The sequence below is a fragment of the Leiobunum rupestre genome, chromosome 4, assembly GCF_980474605.1.
Source record: "Leiobunum rupestre chromosome 4, qqLeiRupe1.1.hap1, whole genome shotgun sequence".
Lineage (NCBI taxonomy): Eukaryota > Metazoa > Arthropoda > Arachnida > Opiliones > Sclerosomatidae > Leiobunum > Leiobunum rupestre.
The window spans coordinates 23,213,385-23,232,422 of NC_143387.1; the positions used below are offsets into that span (position 1 = coordinate 23,213,385).

General features: G+C 37.2%; 2 protein-coding genes and 1 long non-coding RNA gene across 3 annotated transcripts; 2 read left to right on the forward strand and 1 right to left on the reverse strand.

Moving 5' to 3' along the window:
- Positions 1 to 2,493: 2,493 nt before the first annotated feature.
- Positions 2,494 to 3,831, forward strand: LOC149947191 (uncharacterized protein F54H12.2-like). Its single transcript, XM_090170850.1, has 2 exons — positions 2,494 to 3,289; positions 3,584 to 3,831. The coding sequence occupies exons 1-2, from the start codon at positions 2,494 to 2,496 to the stop codon at positions 3,829 to 3,831; spliced, it is 1,044 nt and encodes a 347-aa protein (XP_090026976.1).
- Positions 3,832 to 4,013: 182 nt separating this feature from the next.
- Positions 4,014 to 7,067, reverse strand: LOC149947192 (uncharacterized). The gene is made up of 7 exons (XM_090170851.1): positions 6,811 to 7,067; positions 6,341 to 6,750; positions 5,961 to 6,278; positions 5,167 to 5,679; positions 4,829 to 5,110; positions 4,553 to 4,768; positions 4,014 to 4,072 (listed from the first exon to the last, which is right to left on the reverse strand). The coding sequence occupies exons 1-7, from the start codon at positions 7,065 to 7,067 to the stop codon at positions 4,014 to 4,016; spliced, it is 2,055 nt and encodes a 684-aa protein (XP_090026977.1).
- An 8,724-nt stretch (positions 7,068 to 15,791) lies between these two features.
- On the forward strand, positions 15,792 to 16,325 carry LOC149947193 (uncharacterized). The gene is made up of 3 exons (XR_016480698.1): positions 15,792 to 15,962; positions 16,042 to 16,171; positions 16,233 to 16,325. It is a non-coding gene; the product is annotated as an uncharacterized LOC149947193 (long non-coding RNA).
- The last annotated feature ends 2,713 nt before the right edge of the window (positions 16,326 to 19,038 follow it).

The window sequence follows — 19,038 nt, forward strand, 5'->3', positions numbered from 1 at the left end:
CATGAGTAAGAATAAAACCACGTTCGAAAAGGGTTACAAAGCCAATTATACCGAGGAAATATTCAAAGTAGTGCAGTGCATACCAAGAGACCCTCCGGTATATAAGCTGGAGGATTTGAAAACTGAGCTCATTTCGGGTGTGTTCTACAAGGAGGAAATACAGAAAATCGGGAAAGACCTCGAAAACTGCTTATTCAAAATCGAAAAAGTTCTAAAGCCGGGTTTTCATGGACGCTTTTAGCTTGAAAAAGTTTGGCTTGAGCAAGAAATAGTTTAAAGTTCGCGCTCACGCTGCAATCGCTTCTGTTTTCAAGAACGCTTGTGTTTTGCACTTGGAGCGTGCGCGTGTGAAAATAGATTGTAACACGCTTCTAGCGCCGATCAAAACCAACTAGATATTTTTACGCCCAAGCGAAAATTTCGCGCGTGACGTCGGTCCATGTGACTTCAGCCAGCCAATGGTTATGTAGTATGTGCTAGTGTTGGTACCGAGGCTTATCACACTATTGTACGCTGTTCGAAACAAATAACAATGAGTTCAACCACAACCAAATTAACCAAAAAGCAACAAAAATAAATAGAAAAAGAAGAGAAAACAACAAAGGGAAATTGAAGTGAAGAACAATTTTATAAGCCATGTAAAGGATAACCCAATAATTTGGAACCGAAAATTAAAAGAACACCGAGACAGAGATGCAGTGAATGTTGCATTTATAGAGTTGAGCAAAATTATGTAAATAGGGTGTACCTACCATCGTTTTGTTTTACACCTTCTTTTATTGTTTTTGGCCTTAATAATTACTAAAAGTTTAAGTAATAACATTTTTTTCTTAATCAAAAGACGTCCGCGATTCGGAGCCGCCATATTTATTTAACGCGGCAGCCGCCAGCTCAAACGGCACGCTAGACATATCTGGCATCGTGAAAACGCGAAGCGCTTTCCTTGCAGCTTGAGCGCGAAATATAAAATAAAGTATACGCTTCCCACAAAATGGAAAAATCTCAATCTTTTCTTTTTCAAGCTACAAGCGTCCATGAAAACCCGGCTTAAGGAAAAGAACAAAACCAGACGGAACTAAAGAACTACTAGTACGTTGGCGTGGTTACGGTCCAGATTTTGACTCTTGGGTGCAAGAAATCGTCACATTATGAGTTTCTATATCACGTTACCGTCCGACTCTTCTATGCGCTATTTCAAAAACAATACTATAAGCAAGTTTAGAACGTATTTACCAGAACCCATTAAACTTGAGGGATCTTACGAAGTTGGACTTGCTGAAATCAGTTATCCTAGAACGTGGAATAACGTTAATGAAGAATGTGTAGTTCGAATTTGGAAAACTATCTCTCTACCGGATTCCTTAGAAGAATCAAAGACTAAAACACCTAAGACACTGAAAAAACACACTGACATAGAAAATTTCAACGACGTAATGGATTTCGTTAATATAGTAATACCACCAGGATATTACGGAGTTGAAGATTTACTGGAAATCATGACTACTGATGACGACGGGCGAAATATTAGCTCTAGAGTCAAGTTATATTACAACAAACCAAACCGTCGTGTAATTGTTGAACTATATGAAATGAACCAAGTTTACATACCACATGAAATCGCCATCATATTAGGATTCACGAGAACTCCAGGCAAAGACGTAACTATAGTGACTTCCATGACGGCGCCTTTTAGCTGTGATATGGACGCTGGGTTACATTCTCTGTTCATATACTCGGACATTATACAAAGTCGATCGGTTGGAGATTCAGATGTTCCATTATTACGTATTATAAGTATTCAAGGAAAAGACGGAGACACTGTTGAGAAAGAGTTTTCACGACCACATTATATGCCTATTGCGCATAACAATTTTAAAACCATTGAAATTAATATTATGAGTGAAATGGGTCAGCCTGTACATTTCGAACGAGGAAAAGTTCACGTCACTCTTCATTTTAGACCCCGAAGAACATGGACTTATCTATAAAATCAGGTGTAAAATCTTTCTTCTGTTCTTTTGTGGTTAGCGGGTCAAAGGAGAAACATGTCTCCACGTAATCTGGATCACGTTTCTGTAAACGATTATAATAACTATTACTTAAATCAAATTGGACACGGATCAATTCCGGTATACCGTGGAGTAGCCGTGCAAAGAGGATATGGTCTTGGAAATATATTAGCCTCGGCATTTCGGTCTGCCATGCCTTTACTCAAAAAAGGTGCCACATTCCTTGGTCGAAAATTTTTAAATACCGGGGCAAAAATTGCTTCCGACGTCTCGAGTGGTGTGTCTATTAAAGACGCGTTAAAATCTCGGGGGAAAGAGGCGGGGAAAGAAACCTTAAGAAGAGCCGCCGAAGCAGTGAGTAAACTTAGTGGAAATGGACGTAAAAGGAAACGTAAAACGTCTCCCATCATCAGTTCAGTTCGAACCAGGAAGAAGAAAAGACGTTCTCTGCTACAGTCTGATATATTCTCGTAAACATTGAACAATGTCTCTAGCTCACCCCAGTTCACAAAACAGCATTAGCTCGGAACTTGATTTATTTCACGTACCTTATACTCAAACTGGTATAATAAGAAGTCAATGGGTTGAATATAATCCAACATCGAACATAAATGAAAACCAAGCAATTATCTTTAGTATCGCCGGAAACTCGGAGACTTACATTGATTTGAAAAATACTTTACTTCAAGTTCAAGTGAAAATTGTGAAAGCAGATGGAACTCTACCAAAACCCGATATTTACGACGCTGTATCTAAAACCACAACTCCCGCGGACAAAGTTGGGTCGGAAAATTTGTTTTTACATAGTCTCTTTGGCGAAGTTCACGTATCATTGGGTGACAGATCAGTTACGTCATGCCCTCAACAGTATCCTTACAAGAGTATGATTCAAACTCTCTTGACATATGGTGGACCAGCCAAGGAAAGTTTCTTAACCGCGTCTCTATTCTATAAAGACAAAGCTGGGAAATTTGACGAATTTTCCAATAACGACGGATTTAAGAAACGTGCAAAATTTGCCCAAGAAGGTGTTATTGACATGATAGGAGTTGTACGAGCCGATATTTGTCAACAAAATCGACTTATTCCTAACCTGATAGATCTAAATTTCAAGTTTATCAAAAGCTCAAACGAGTTTTGTTTATACACAGACGGTGAAAAATGCAAAGTCATTTTCACACACGCATCAATGTTTGTCAGAAAAGTTAGATTGACGCCAGAGATTATGTTATCTCACGCTAAAACTTTGGAACTGGCAACAATGAAATATCCAATCACCCGTACGGAATGTAATTCATTTTCAATTTCCCAAGGCAACAAAATATGCGTCAAAGACAACTTATATAATGGTCAAATACCGAGTAAGGTGGTGATCGGATTTGTGGACCAGAATGCGTATTTGGGAGACTACAAAATATCACCTTTTAACTTTAAAAATTTTTCGTTAACTCAAATCGCCCTATACCTTGATGGTAGTAGTGTCCCGGCAAAACCGTTAAACCCAAATTTCAAAGATAAGTTGTTTATGCGATCATACGTTAATCTCTTTCTTCAAACTGGTCAATGGAATATAGACGAAGGAAATTTTATCGACCGTGATGAATTCGCCAATGGAAACGCACTATTCGTATTCGATTTAACTCCCGATCTCAACGGAAGTTCAACTGACTGTTTCAACCTGGTAAAGAACGGGAGCGTTCGTCTCGAATTAATAATCGGAGAATCGTTGCCGTCAACAGTAAGCGTGATTTACTATTCCGAATATCAATCTTTGGTCGAGATCGACAAGAATAGAGCAGTTTTATATGATCAAAGTTCATAATGGACTCGCAACAACTTGAAATCATACTTAAGAATGACCCGTATACCAAATATTTGTTCAGAGGAGTCTTCCCTGCCGACAAACTTCCCAAGAATGTGAAAACGTATCCTTCACTTTACATCGTGAGCACTGATACGTCCAATAGGGTAGGAGAACATTGGTGTTTGATATATCTCTCAAGGTCACTCAATTGTACATTCTTCGAGAGTTTCGGGAACAGCCCTGATTTGTTTAAATTTAACTATTTTATAGAGAAAAACAGCTTAACTGTCACGTATAATTCTGTTCAATTGCAAGGAAATTCTAGTAAAGCTTGCGGTGGTTACTGTATATATTTTGCAATTAATTTGTGTCAGGGAATAAAAATGTTTAACGTATTGCGAAGATTTTCAAAAAACAAAAATGTTAATGATCGTATGATTGTAGAATTTATGTATAAGAAATACTCAATAAATTTATCATAAAAAATTTTATTGTTTCGTTTTATAATGTCCGTGCGCGAGCGTTGATATACCATCGTCTAAAATATAACGTTTATCATCGCACGGGTTTAAACACAATTTGTTTTGTCGCACAGTCGTCACAATATGCTTATTACTCACTATGCGCTTCATCTCCACGATAGTTAACTTACGGTTCAGAAGACACTCGCGATATTCCGCGTGACGGACGCGCTTTTGCACAACACGTTTACACACACCCTTGCAAGTCTTTTTCTCACCTTTGGCGGACAATATAGAGTACATTTTGGGTCTCAGTCCGCAAAATTCTTCAATAGGTGTACCGTCCATTTCATCTTTAAACTTTCCGAGTCTCTTTTTATTGGTTTCGTCAAACAGTGGATGATTTTTGGGGTATCCAGAAAAATCATACATTTCCTTCTGTTGGGCGAAATCCTCGTATAAATCCAGTGTTTGGATTTGATACGTGAGACTGTCTGTAAATTACAAACAATCATTAGAAATGAGCTATACTATACACAAGAGGGTATACGTACCAGTATCGGTAAAAAGAAGTTTGACCTTTTCTCCGTACTGCGGCTTTATGACGTCATAGTGAAATCTATACATTAAAAGTTTCGATAGTTCCAAAATGGCGAAACCTGTATAGATGGGCCGGTTTAGAATAAGCTTTTTCTTGGCGGAATGAATTCCAACAAGGTCGTTTTGGAAGATGGTGAACTTTTCGAACGCGGGCGAGCTAGCTTTTTTAACAGCCTTTTCTGGTGTCGTAACCAATTTAAAATCCTTACGTAAATGTAAGTTTTCCATGGTTTTACCTGAAAAAAAAATTAATTTAAATTTAAATTTTTAATTTTAATTTTTAATTATTTACCGAAGACAGCGTTGTTCATTAATTTGAAAAAGTCCTTTTCAAAATCGTTGGCGGCCATCTTCCTTTTATCCGTATTAAAGTAAATATATGACTTTAACCAGGCACCTTGTTCGAATTTCATAGTTCGGTGGATTTTCGTGATTTTTAGCCCTTTTTCCAGGTAATACTTGAGATTGCGATAGTGTACAACGTATCGTTCTTTGTTGTTTAGGTTGGGCACCAGTTTCGGTAGACTCTCTTTAACAGGGATTTTCAGTTCAGTCATCTGGGTTTTGGAATACTCGGAAAGCATTTCCGGTTTAATGGACATGGACTCTGGAGCTAACGGGTAGCAGTTATGCTCGTCGTGTAATGCGTCCGGATATTCCAAATCCACTTCCAAAATAAATCCCTCAGAGGCGTCGTCGGGGCAACTTAGAATTTCGCGTTGACAGTCAGGGGTGGGTTCAATCCACTCAAAACCTTTCATTGGTAACGCGTCGCACATGACAGTACCGTACAAATTGTTACAATCTGTATAAAATAACATCGTTAAAATTAATTTTTTAATTATTTTTTTTTAATAAAATTTTTTAATTTTTTTTTAAATATTTTTTTAAATATTTTTTTTAAATATTTTTTTAAATATATTTTAAAATATTTTTTTTAATAAAATTTTTAAAATATATTTTTTTTTATAAAATTTAAAAAAATTATACAATTTTTAAAATATATATATATATATATTTTTTAATTTATTATAATAATTTTTTTTGTATAATTAAATTTATTATTAAAATTTTGATTATTCTTACCGAGATAACAGATGTAACTATCTGGTTTGGAACGGTCGTGTGTTTCCAGGTACTTGTTATTACCCTGTGCGAGACGATGGCTGATCATTGAAACCCCACCTCGTATCCGTTTTTCTATGAAAAGATGCATGTCCTCATCCAGAAAAAGGTCAAGACGCACCTTAGTCATACATAGGGCCGCCTGCCACGCGAAACCCGGGCCTGTGTACGAATGTGCGGGGTCTAGTCGGTAATACGTCATGCACATACGACGGAAACTTTGAAAGACGTCTGCCAGAAGTAATGTGTGAGACAAAACATAAATATCGTGATAACGTCCTTTAAAAATAAAAGTTCTAATTAAAGATTATTCGTATTTATTATTTTAATAGTGTTCATACCCAAATTTCCGATGTTGAAAGTTTTCCAGACGTTTCGCGCATGCACGTAGTCGGCTTCACTCAGAGGCTCATCGGTTAAATCGTTGAAGAAACACTCGATAGGTGGTAGTTGTGTTTCTTTAAAACGATCTTCCGAATCCATATATGAATACGGATAAACTCCTTTTCGCAGGAGTAAATTAACCTCTTCCGACGTGAAAACCGAGTTTAAGAGCGGAAACTTGTCAGTCCCACCTTTCGATAAATTTCCAACGAGGGTCTCGAGAGAAGCTGGCAAGAATCGGATGCTGTCAACAAACCGTAGTTTACCCAAGGTGAAAGAAATGTATGTTTCGCTGTTGGTAGCGATACAGTCTATATTCTTATTTTTGATCTTTGCAATTTGTTGCATAATGAGGTGGGCGTCATATCTACAAATGCTTTATATCATAAGTAAAAATACCTTTAAAAAATATAGTCAATTAATTTACCTGCTCAGATTATGAAGGAAAACCGAGATGAATTTTGGCGCCTTCATTTTCAAATTGCAGTTCTGACACGCACAGCCCCTATACGCTCCTGTATAATGGTCATGGTCACGTGTTTTAATTGAAGTTTTCGTGAATGTTTCTTCGCAGACGTAACAATGTGTTGCGGTTTGGTAGGATATTTCTTCAGCTTCGAAAAGTTGCATAGGGATGTTTTCCTTCAACGCTTCCGATATAGCCGTAGACTCGTCCAAAAGCATATTCAAAAACTTCAACGCACCGTCTCGGCCCCTGTAGGTCTCGTGCTTTACGAGATTTCCTACATAGTAAATAAATATTAGATAAAGAATTAAAAGAATTTCAAGTGATCAAACGTACCAGTGGGACTGACAATTGCGTATGAAAATCCACACGTGACATGTACGGCTAGGGTCGTGGTCGATGACAATGTTGCGTCTGGCAAACATGTCGCTATTTTTGACATTATCGACTCGAAATCGGCGAAAATGGTGTAAGGAACCTATATGAAACAAATAAATAAATATTTCGAATTTAAAAGAAGTATTAAATTATTTACCATTTGACTCCAACCAAAATTTTTGAATTTTAAAATTGGTTCTTTGGTTGGCATCTCCACGCGTTGTGGTTGGTGAACATTACAGTCACGCATGTGGTCTTTGATAATGTCTTCGGAATTACTCCTTTTTAAGCACCGTCGACAATAGAAGGTTTTGTGATCATGCTTGGTGAATCCGCTAAAGAGACGACTTAGATGACGAATCAAGACGTAATGTTTTTTCTGCCCATTTGTCACCAAAAGTAAATCAATTGCCCTAGACTCGGGTACACGTTTTTCACTTACATAACGCGGGAAATAACCCTTTTCGTACGCGAAAATGTTAATTGATAGGTTATTCGCCTCTTCGAGCTTTTTAAGTTTATAAGCATCCAGTTCGAAGGGGAAAGTAATACCGCACAAATCGAGTTCGTTCTCGTATCGTTTATAATTATAAATACGGCTAGGGTGGTCTTTGGTTGGGTGTAGTTTAGCCAAGATTGACCACAGGAAACATTTATTGTCACTGGAGTCTTGTGGGTCAACATTTACTGTGGCACGTTTATTTTCAATTACAGGTGGTAATTGAAAATATGTACCGCCTACCAGAGGTAAATATTGGATAATGTTAATTTGTAAATACAAAATTTTATCCAAAACCCAACCACTTCCTAACCCTTCATAATTGTTCATAGAGTCGGCAATTTTTTCCCGACTAGAGTTTATTTGCTGCGGGATTATCTCTGGTGATAATGTCGCGTGTGTAAATCCCCTGAAATACGGCATTGCCTCAACATCCGTACCAGTGTTGCCAAGTTCACGGGTATATCGTGCCCGCACCACCATATACCACTTGATACCTTTATTGGTATTTAGTTTGTTTTGAAGATACGTTTCAACCTTAGCATGGTGTTCATTTATAAATAACACAGGGTCGGTAACCCCATCTGGTGCCGTTATCCTAGCTGAAAAAATTGCGTCACCAAGCGCATTAACCTCCTCTATTTGAAATGGATGGATGGCTGGTAGCACTGCTGGTGGATTAGCTGGTAGCACTGGTGGTTGTTGACCAACTGGAAGGGCAACGGGTAAGTTAACGGGTGGGTTAGTGGATGGGTTAGCGGGTGGGTTAGTGAATGGGTTAGGAGCGTCGACGGCTTGCTGGTCAACAACGGCTGAACCAACTGCGATTGGTTGTTGGTGTTGGGCTTGAATATTATCCCAATGCTCACCAAGCCACTCGTCATCCGCTTGAGACTCTAATAGATTGTTTAAGGGATCCGATTGTTGAATCACTTTGTCTTCTTGACCATTTATAGAAAAAAAAAACTTTATGTAACAAATAATAAAATTTTCTTGAAGAAACTTACCATTTTTAAATCGTTTACGATAAAAAGAGTCTGGTGATGAGACCCTTTTTACAGGCGAGTTTGGTGGTGGTAATTCATGTGGTGCGCCTGAACGAGTGAATGATGGGCTGGCAACGATACGAGGTGTCAGATCGGACCGTAAAAACGTCTCTAGCTTCGGGGGCGGCTCGAGCCGGGAAAACGTTTCGGATCTCGGGGACGGTTGAATCCTCGAAGACGGTCCTCCGGGTTGGAGAAACGTCATCGGCGGCGGTGGATGCGGATAATTCGGTACCGTAACGGGGACCACCCCGTGATTAAAATTACGTTGGTGACGATTTAAAACGTCTCGTCTCGAAAATGCCTTATCACACACGGGACATTTTAACCTGGTATTACCATGAACTGATATCATATGACGGTTGATTTTACCCTTTTGGGAGAAAACGGTTGAACAAATACTACACGAATACATCTTGAATATACCTTTTTCACCTCGTACCAGGACTTTTTATACCCTTTTTAGATTTGAAAACTTCACCCTCACCCCGCCTTTGCGCGTTCACCACCAGTTCGCCACCAAGATTCTCATTGGTTAAAAATGACGTATGCCTAAACGGTGTCCGAGAGGGCGGTGAATTCTATGTTTACCCCAAACACAATATTGAGCAATTTTTGTGGAGCATCTCTCTTTTTCCCTATTGGCTGAAAGTGACGTATTCCAAATCAAGGTGTCCAGTTAGGATAATGGGTTTCTTCCCAACGAAAAGCGGGGACTGTCAATCAGGATTAAAACCCTTCTTTTCGGTAGGAATTCAATAATACAGAGAAAGGCTGCTACCTTCTATAAACCTTTCATTTTAGCGGGGTACAGTCTTTACGTTTTCTTATGCACCACTCTCTATAGCGTTACAAGTTCACCACCCAACGGAAGCGGGGTCTGTCAGTCAGGATTATAACCCTTCTTTTCGACGAGGGGGTAAAGGGATGAGCGTCAACCATTAATACACAAAAGGCTGCTGCCTTTACACGTTCACCACTCAACTGTAGCTTTGGCTGTTCACTGCCGACACCGCTCTGCCTTTGTACGTTCACCACCTAAGTATTGCGTCACTCTTTCGTTAAACATAACTTTGCTAGTTCACCCTACCTTTGGCTGTTCACCACCACTCGAAGACCCTACTCCTACATCGACCTTTGGCGCTGACGTAACATTTAAGAAATGGCTGGAGTATATGGCGAAAACGTTCCAATTTTTAGAGTTTCATTAATTATTACTAATTGTGTAATTTTAGGGTTATAATTTCTTTCCGTAATCTTTACTTATTAATAAATAAGTAAAATACGTTTGGATATTTTTTAAATCAAAATACGCGCCGAGAAAACCAGACAAAGAAGACGCTGTCGACGTTAATAATGTAAACAAAAGAACTAGTCATGTGTCCGCTTATCAGCTGTTGTTTTTCGATTTTATTCTTATAGTTCTTTGATAGTAAGTTGTTTTAATATTTACAAAGTTAACTTCAATTTAAGTAAATAAGTAGTAAATGTAATGCAGATTATAAAACTAGAATATTATTTTTACAGTTAACAAAGTCAGACAATGTTGAAGATTGCTGAAAATCTATCTATGAGACATGTAAGCATTCTAAATCACAGACTCACTAGTCTCACTCACAGTTCACAAATCACAATATGGGTTAGGTCTAAATGTAGAGATTTCCATTTTTTTTACCATAATTTAAGTTAAAATTGGTTTTGGTTAATTGCTTTTAATCCATTCCTGACTAAGAATCTCGATAACTTAGTAGTCCCACGCTCACATTAAAGTAATCAGCTTTTTTTAAGTAAAATAGTTGATTTTATAAAATAAAAAGTGGTCTTGCCCAACTTGTTAAAATGTTGCTCTTACGCCACAAGACCCAGCTTTATTAGTGTATTCCTCGCACGAGCGATTTGCACTCGCTCTAGAAAAAGCTATATTCCTCACGACTGTAGCGCGCGCTCGTAGGCTTGTCAAAGTAAGAGACTGTGACGTAAGAGCAACATTTCAACAAGAAGGCCACGTTAGTTTATAAAAAGAACTATTCATCAAGATTCAATTAAAATTACTGGATGATGTAGGAACATGCTGGATGATGTAGGAACATGCTGGATGATGTAGGAACATGCTGGATGATGTAGGAACATGCTGGATGATGTAGGAACATGCTGGATGATGTAGGAACATGCTGGATGATGAAGTAATATGCTGGATGATGTTGAAATATGCTGGATGATGTTGAAATATGCTGGATGATGTTGAAATATGCTGGATGATGTGGATAAACATTCTTTTCGTTTCTGATGGTAGTTATATTCCAATTTGAGACCTTATCGTATAATGCCACCAATTAAGTAATAGGTAGTGACGTACATCTGGTTCCAAATACTACGATTACGCATTAGCCTCACAACAGACTATCATTAACTGAAGTTCCTTAAAATGCAAACCACAAACCAATCTTCCATGTGAAGTGTATGCTTCGTTGACTACAAAATCATTCTTAGAGATGCTCTTAATCCACAGTTTGTATAAATTTTCATCAGCGGGTAACTGATGAAATGACACTTTGGCCTTCTTAAAAGTAGATAAACGCAATGGAACAGAACAATGCTGGTATTTTTTAATTGGGTAATTTGGAGGGGCAGGTCACTTCCTTGATTAACGACGCATCTCTCAAAAGATTAAATCGTGATTATTTTAATTAAATTCAATTTAATCACGATTATGTTGATTAAATCATGTTTAATTAATTAATATAATCTTTAAATCTGATTTAATCATGACTAAATGATTAAATCTGATTGAAATGATTAAATCGTGATTAGTATGATTAAATCGCGATTAGAAATTAGAACGATTATCAGAATGATTATATTGCTGATTGGAATTATTATAATTGTGCGTGATTTTATCGAGCTTATTAGAATAATTTACTAAATTATTAGAATTATTATTTCGTATTTACCGCGCTCGATAAAATCTCGATTCGACCAATTATATTGATTAAATCGTGATTAAAATGTTTAAATCATGATTAAGTTTAAATCGTGATTTAAAAGTTTAAATCGTGATTAAAATGATTAAATCTAATTAAAATGTTTAAATCTGATTAAAATGATTAAATCCTGATTAAAAAGATTAGATCCTGATTAGAATGATTAAATCTCGTTTAAAGCGTGGTTATATTTTCTAATGTTGATTAATTTTTGTTAAAGTCATTCAACAGTACTAGTCTGTTCTTACTAGTCAGTTTTCTGTTGTACTACCATCGTTTCATTAATTGTAATGTATATATATATTTTAACCAAGTCGAAAATAAACCGTTCATTACTTGTAGCTGATGTCACTGGATTTATTTCGGTATCTGTGCTCTGCTCCGTGTTGCTGTTGAAAACTTCCAACAATTTTTTTAATTTTAATTACCCTGATTTAATCACGATTACCTTGATTTAATAATTTTACTATGATTAAGACGCACCCAAAATGGAAGTGACCTGCCCCTCCCGGTAATTTTCACTTATTAAAAAAACAGGATGTAACGCAGCCAGGGTAATAGCATTTGAGCAAAGTATTAATGTTTTATCTTATGCAAATTATAAAGAACAAAGCTTGGTGAATATGACAAAAATTATGAGCAGTTATCATAATTATAGTCTTAAATAACTACAAAATACAGTTTTTAATAACTTGAAAACTCATTGCCAATACAAAACTTAAACCATTTATGGTTAGGCTTAGCAATAAAATGTTACCACTCAAAATATTGAGATATTTATTAAAAAAAAAATTTGAAATGAAAACTTACATACTTAAAAAGTGTAATTACTAATTGTTTGTTACAAACTTCTCCAAATTCAATAAAACAGTTGGGAAAAAACTTCACTAATGCAAATTCATCGCCATTGAAACGTATGTTAAACTTCCCGCCTCTTTGATAGATTCCGGTTGTTACACCAGCGTTCCAAGCGACGGAAAATCGCTGTCGCGAAAATACATGGGGAGGAAATTCCATAGAAATCTCATAGCTAACTAGAATGCTGCAGCCTACGGCCGAGCTTGACGCCAGTTCGCCTTGAACCTTCAGCCAATGAGAGGCCGTAGAGTGGTTCCGCCCAGGAGGATAATAATCCTCCTTGGATCCGCCACTATAGCGGGAGATAGGTGACGTCATTCTCTCAGGTGACATTAAATTCTTGGCAGAACCACTCTTTGAGCTCTGATTGGCTGAGATCTGGCTATCGTCTGCCACGGCGTTTGGCCCATTTGCCAGTTCCTCGGCAGCATTCTAGTTACCTATGAGATTTCTATGGGAAATTCTTTGCCGGGGCCGCTATCGTCGCGAGCAGCGTGAGCGCGTGCAGGGGGCCGTGGCCAGGATCTCTGCTATGTTGATCCACGGCCAACTTTGATTTCTCGCGAATATCTCGCGCTACAGCGGCCATCTCATTCGTTGACGTTCCTGTGTTAACCTATGAGCAAAAGATGTATGACGTCAGCGCCCCTAGCGGATTATTATTTTTAGTATAGTTTTTACATTGGGGACAATATAACCACCGAGCGTGGCGCTGAACATTATAGTACAGTTTATAGGGGGAAAATCCTTGCTCGCGGAATTTCGACGAATGTGTTGGCCGTAGTAGCGCGAAAAGCGCGTGATCAAAGTTGGCCGTGGTTGATCAAAACAAACGATTAATATGGCGGATTGTAGGCGCAGAGGTGGCATAAATTGCCTTTTTGTAGTAGGGCAAAATGACCAATTCTGGACCACCTTTTTGATGCGCCCGAAAAGTTCAATTTTAAAAGGTAATATTCGTAAAAATAGAAACAATTTTTTTTTATAACTATTGATTTAACTGTTGCGTTTGTGAAATTCTAGTTGAAAAAAAGGACGTCCTTGAAACTATTTTTAATTTTTAATTTTTCTCAATATATGCAATTTGACCATTTGTGGGCCACATGCCCTAAAGTGAACCGGGGGGCGACCTAATGTGGACCACGGGGTGACCTAATGTGGACCACGGGGTGACCTAAAGTGGACCGGTAGATTTCTATTAATGAACCAAAATTTTAAACTATAGGCCTACTTCTAGACATAGCTCTATTTAAAAACAGTTAAAATTAGGTCAAATATTTTAAATAGGCATAGGCCTACGTATTAAAAATAAAACTGCACGGAAACATTTTTTTTAAACAAATGCAGCATTTACTTGAGATATTAATACAAATTTAATCGTACTACAAATATAATACTGGACTAACCTCTGTTTTGACTAGTTTCATTTAAATATATTTAAATATCCCGCATTTTTCAAATATAAACCATTTCTGAACCTGTCCAGAAATGGTTTATACCCGGTCCAAACTAGGAAGATGAAAACTACGCATCCTGGAAAAGAAAATTGTTTTCCCCAATGCGGCCTCGCCGATCTCTCTAAGGCGACTCAAACCTTTGGACACGCGGTTTTTAGCGCCATCCCATGACAGCCAGAGCAAATATTTTCCTTAGAATTTCGTCTGCCAGTTGTTCTAAACTTTGGAATTTCTCAGGCAGTAAATGATTTTAGTCGCGAAAAAACTCCGAACGGATTTTAATAGGAAACAAATTCGATATGAGAATGCTTTTTAATGGACGCTTCAATAAAAGATACTCGGGTTTTTACTCCCCTCTCCAAATTCATCTGGGAAGGAACTATTTCCGGTCGGTCGGTTAAACGCTAGCCAAAAAGTCATATATAAGCCAATTGGAGACGCGTTTTTGTCCTCATGAGAATTTTGCGTCAGATAAGAAATGCGTTGGCTCACGTGTATAAGGAACATACTATACTAATGTTAATTTTCGATAATATATTTTAAAGTGAAATATATAATGTTACTAAAATTAAGTATAAGAAGATAATATTATTATTATCATCCTCTTATGGTATAAATAATTAAAATTATATGGAATATTTTTATATTACCGGTCAATTTTAAGGCTTCTCATGGAGGCAGAGTTAATTCATTTCGTATAAAATTATCTTTCGGAAAAAGATGAAAACTAATTCCTTTAGAACTAAACGTATTACGTTTGCAGTACGGTATGCAACAAGTGTTTCCTTTAAACCAGGTAACTTTTTTGGCATGTTAAGGCTTAGCAAAAAACCGATGTTATGTTCGAGAAAAGTTTCCAGCTTTCTAATATTTCAACAAGCACTATATAAATAGTAACTTATGAGTCCTGGCTGTCGGAAATATTACTTCTTGGCAATTTCTGGGAAGATGTTTTATTTAAGCGCCTATTAATAATCCGTTAAAACAAATAAACATTCCCACGTGTTGCAGACTGCCAGCCCGATTAAATCAACCGAAGCAGAAAATTTTAAAAAGCTGCTAATTTTCTACGCTAGATGTCAGTTTTTAACTTATGTCCAAGAGTTTGAGGTTGGCATTCACGCTGCACCCCGATTTCCACTCCAGAGGTCCACTTTCATCCTCCTAGGTCCACATATGGTCAATTGCTAGGTCCGAAATAGGACTACATTGGTTCACAATAGGTCGAGGGTAGGTTCAGAATAGGGCAAATCGAATAGTTTCTTAAAAACGATTTTTTTTAAAAGAATTATATTTTTTTAAACTTAGAACTATTTTTAAAAATAAACTAAATTACTTACGTAAACGTGAAATGCGATGTAACATTAAATTACTATCACGAAATGCATTAAAATTCAAGGTTTTCTGGAGCTCGAAGTGAAAGTTCTGTCTAAAAATTTGGCGGGAACTCAACACTGGTTTTTAATTACCAAGGTGCGCATGACGGCTTTTAACAAATTCGGTTGGTTGAATAATATTGAGTTTTCTACATATTTACTGCCATCTATTTGGAAACATTATTTATTACAAGAACGAAGAGGTTTGGCGGATTATTTAAAACTCAAAATAAATGTTCGAGCTATAACCTATGATTTTTTATAAGAGTTTTAAAGAGGTGGTTCAGAATTGGTCGTGGTCCAAATTAGGTCACTTTGCCCTAATACTGCCTTTAAAAATATTACAATTCGAGTAAATGGTGAGAAAAGAACGTTGGAGTTATCGTTTCACAATTTTCCGAAATGCAAAAATCTTTTTAATGTGTGGTTAACTAATATAAAATCAGGGAAGATGCCTAGTTAGTGGGCACAGATTTGCAGCGCCCATTTTAAAGATAAAGACTTTTTAGAAAGAAATGGTGAGACACAAATTTTACTTGTTATTACTGATTTTAAAGTTAATATTATTAAATATATATCATAATAACTGTCATTTAGATGAAGAGAATTCAAGAGACGCATGAAATGCAGTGCCATTCCAAGCAATAATTTACCATGTAGACTTATTACAAATCCAATGTAACTAAATAAAAAGAGAGGACCCTACGTTTTGTGAATCGTTTTAAAGGTGATCTGTTTTATTATATACTGCAAAATAAGGAAATGCTAATGAATTAAATTAATTTTAGGTCAAGCCGTTCGATTGTCATTATCGCTGGAAAATATTACATTGAGGCCCACAAAATTATGCGTTAAAAGGGCATATTTTTCTATTTTGTATTGGACCCCAATTTTCCTATCTTTGCCACCCTGATGGTTCAGTATGAGTTTTCGAGTTGATTAATAACATTTCGAGCTATTTCCGCAGATCCCAATATGATTAAAAATAATACTGTAAATTCAAATGGTTTTTATTTTTAATACTTATTTGCATATCTTAACATTTTATTCACTTCTATTGTAATTTCTAATTAAGTGGTTTCTTCAATGAATTTAATTGCTTTTAACTTTGAATTAATTCTATAATACATTTGTTTTTGCCTTTTTAGTTAACATGGCTTTGAGTAGAAAATTCCTAACATAAATAGTTCAGTTCATTTGTTATCTACAAATACTAATTGGCCAAAATTTAAAATAGGAACTAATTTAACATATTAAAAATATAACTTTCCTTGACTAGAAGTGTAAATTTAATTATAACTTTTCTTTAACTAAAATAAAAATTATATATTTGGACAACGTTTTTCTTCAAATATTGTCAGTCTCTCTTAATATCAATTAAAAATAGCCCTTGAGAGAATAGACAAAAAAATGAAAAGGCCTAGCTGAATTTTTCCATAGTAGCCTCTACAATCGTTAGCCAGTAGATTCCTTCCTTTCCAACTTAGTTATTTTGTGCCACTGCCTCTTCAATTGATATTATCTTCGCTACAAATGGACTCTCCACAAATATTTCATCCCAACTAAAAGCTAGAAATAAATTTTTGAGACTAACTAAGTGACCAAATAAGAATACATAAACCTTTTTGAGCCAGCCAAATTTAACCCTCGCAACTCTAACCATTTTATTACCGTACAATACCGAAGGCACAGTTAGTTCTTTTCCTTCATTTTACCCCACTTCTAAAGTCAGAAAGTTGGGATAGCTCTCAGTATCTTTATATATAAAATAGACCAGCAATTTACTGCATGTTTGCAAAACCAACTTCAAATTTTAACTTTTGTTTTAAGCATCCGCCATGGACTAGTTAATTAGTCCATGCATCCGCACACCTTATTCTATGTATCAAGAGTAGACTACTCTCCAATATACTTAAAAATTTCAAGCATGGAGCGATTCACTAATATACCAAATAAAATTATTTAAAATACATTATACATTATACAAAATGCTGAAGCTACTAGTCTATGAAATTAGAACAATCTGGGCTTGTTCTAATGTGAAGATAATAATAAATTTCCTACATACCTTTAAAACTTTCAAACTGATCCCGTGTATGAATTCTCCAAGGCCTACTCATAGTGTTATTAAACTCGAATATTTATACCTATATTTACGAATTCAATACCTATTGACAGTTCAAAATTAATAAATAAATGTCGTATATACACCTTTGTTAATACAAAACATTCGAACACGCTTTAAAAAATATGCTAAAATCGTTAGTAAAATGTTTTAATTGATGTTATAAAACGCGCATTTTCGCATAACGCCATTACCCGTATCACCCAAATATTCTAGGCAGTGTGACTAGGTGGCGCAGCTGTAGTTTTCGGTGGCGAATAAGAACGCTTTATTTGAAAAATAGGATTATTGGTAGATTAGTTACGGAATTGAGCATAGTGGTACTGAGAAGGTTAGTATTTTTAATGGCAGAGTTTTTCATTTCCCAACAAGGAAAAAGAAAGCTAGTTTTTAAGGGCTTCGGCTATATACGCGAGTGTGATTGTGCTAATAAAACGTACTGGCGATGTGAACAACGGGGAATTTGTCGAGCGAGAGCGCACCAGAGATAGGCAAAAACCAAATTTCCGAGCTCGAGCTCTTCTCATTCACAGTTAGTATAAGAGGGCGAGCCCACGCTCACGCTCATCTCTTTTAGTACAAGAGGGCGAGCCCACGCTCGCGCTCATCTCTTTTAGTACAAGAGGGCGAGCCCACGCTCGCGCTCATCTCTTTTAGTACAAGAGGGCGAGCCCACGCTCGCGCTCATCTCTTTTAGTACAAGAGGGCGAGCCCACGCTCGCGCTCATCTCTTTTAGTACAAGAGGGCGAGCCCACGCTCACGCTCATCTCTTTTAGTACAAGAAGAAGAAAGGCGGGAATCAATTGTTTTTAATTTCACTCTCTAAGGGCGGCGCTGAAGCTCGCGCTCGAGCTCTTCTCTTTTATCTCAGAAGCTGAAGCTCGTGGTCTTCTCTTTTTTTTCAGAGGCTGATTTCGCGCTCGCGCTCTTCTCTTTTATTCTTAGCGGCTGAGCTCGTGCTCGCGCTCTTCTCTTTTTTCCCAAAGGATGGAGCCCGCGCTCGCACTCTTCTCTTTTTTCCCGAAGAGTGGAGCTCGCGCTCGCGCTCTTCTCTTTTCTCCGGAAGAGTGGAGCTCGCGCTCGCGCTCTTCTCTTTTCTCCGGAAGAGTGGAGCTCGCGCTCGAACTCTTTTCTTTTTTCCCGAAGAGTGGAGCTCACGCCCAAAAATAGCTCTCGGACTCTTTAGAGCCCAGAGCCCGCCAATCTCTGGAGCGCACTCTGTAATTAATCCGCCGCCTGGACGTCAGATCAGAACATACTCATTTACCTGATGCCACAAGGAGGTAAGTTTTAAATGCCATGAACCAATCTAAAATTCAAGCTATGGCCACGCAAGATTCAACTCAGGTTATCGTAAACAACATTGTTAATAACGTTAGTTTGGCATCTACTCCACGATTGCTGCCATCATCCAATATCAAGCGAGTTATTCAAAGGTACCGTCATGGAAATGCCCCGCCTCAGCCAG

Excerpts from the sequence above, each read along its gene's own strand:
- LOC149947191 (XM_090170850.1), top strand. The coding sequence starts at position 2,494 with ATGTCTCTAGCTCACCCCAGTTCACAAAACAGCATTAGCTCGGAACTT. Across the intron at positions 3,290-3,583 it reads AATGAAATATCCAATCACCC|ACGAAGGAAATTTTATCGAC; the intron begins GTACGGAATGTA and ends AATGGAATATAG.
- LOC149947192 (XM_090170851.1), bottom strand. The coding sequence starts at position 7,067 with ATGCTTTTGGACGAGTCTACGGCTATATCGGAAGCGTTGAAGGAAAAC. Across the intron at positions 6,279-6,340 it reads TTTCAACATCGGAAATTTGG|GACGTTATCACGATATTTAT; the intron begins GTATGAACACTA and ends TTATTTTTAAAG. Across the intron at positions 4,073-4,552 it reads CTCTATATTGTCCGCCAAAG|TTAAATTTAAACAAATCAGG; the intron begins GTGAGAAAAAGA and ends TCTATAAAATAG.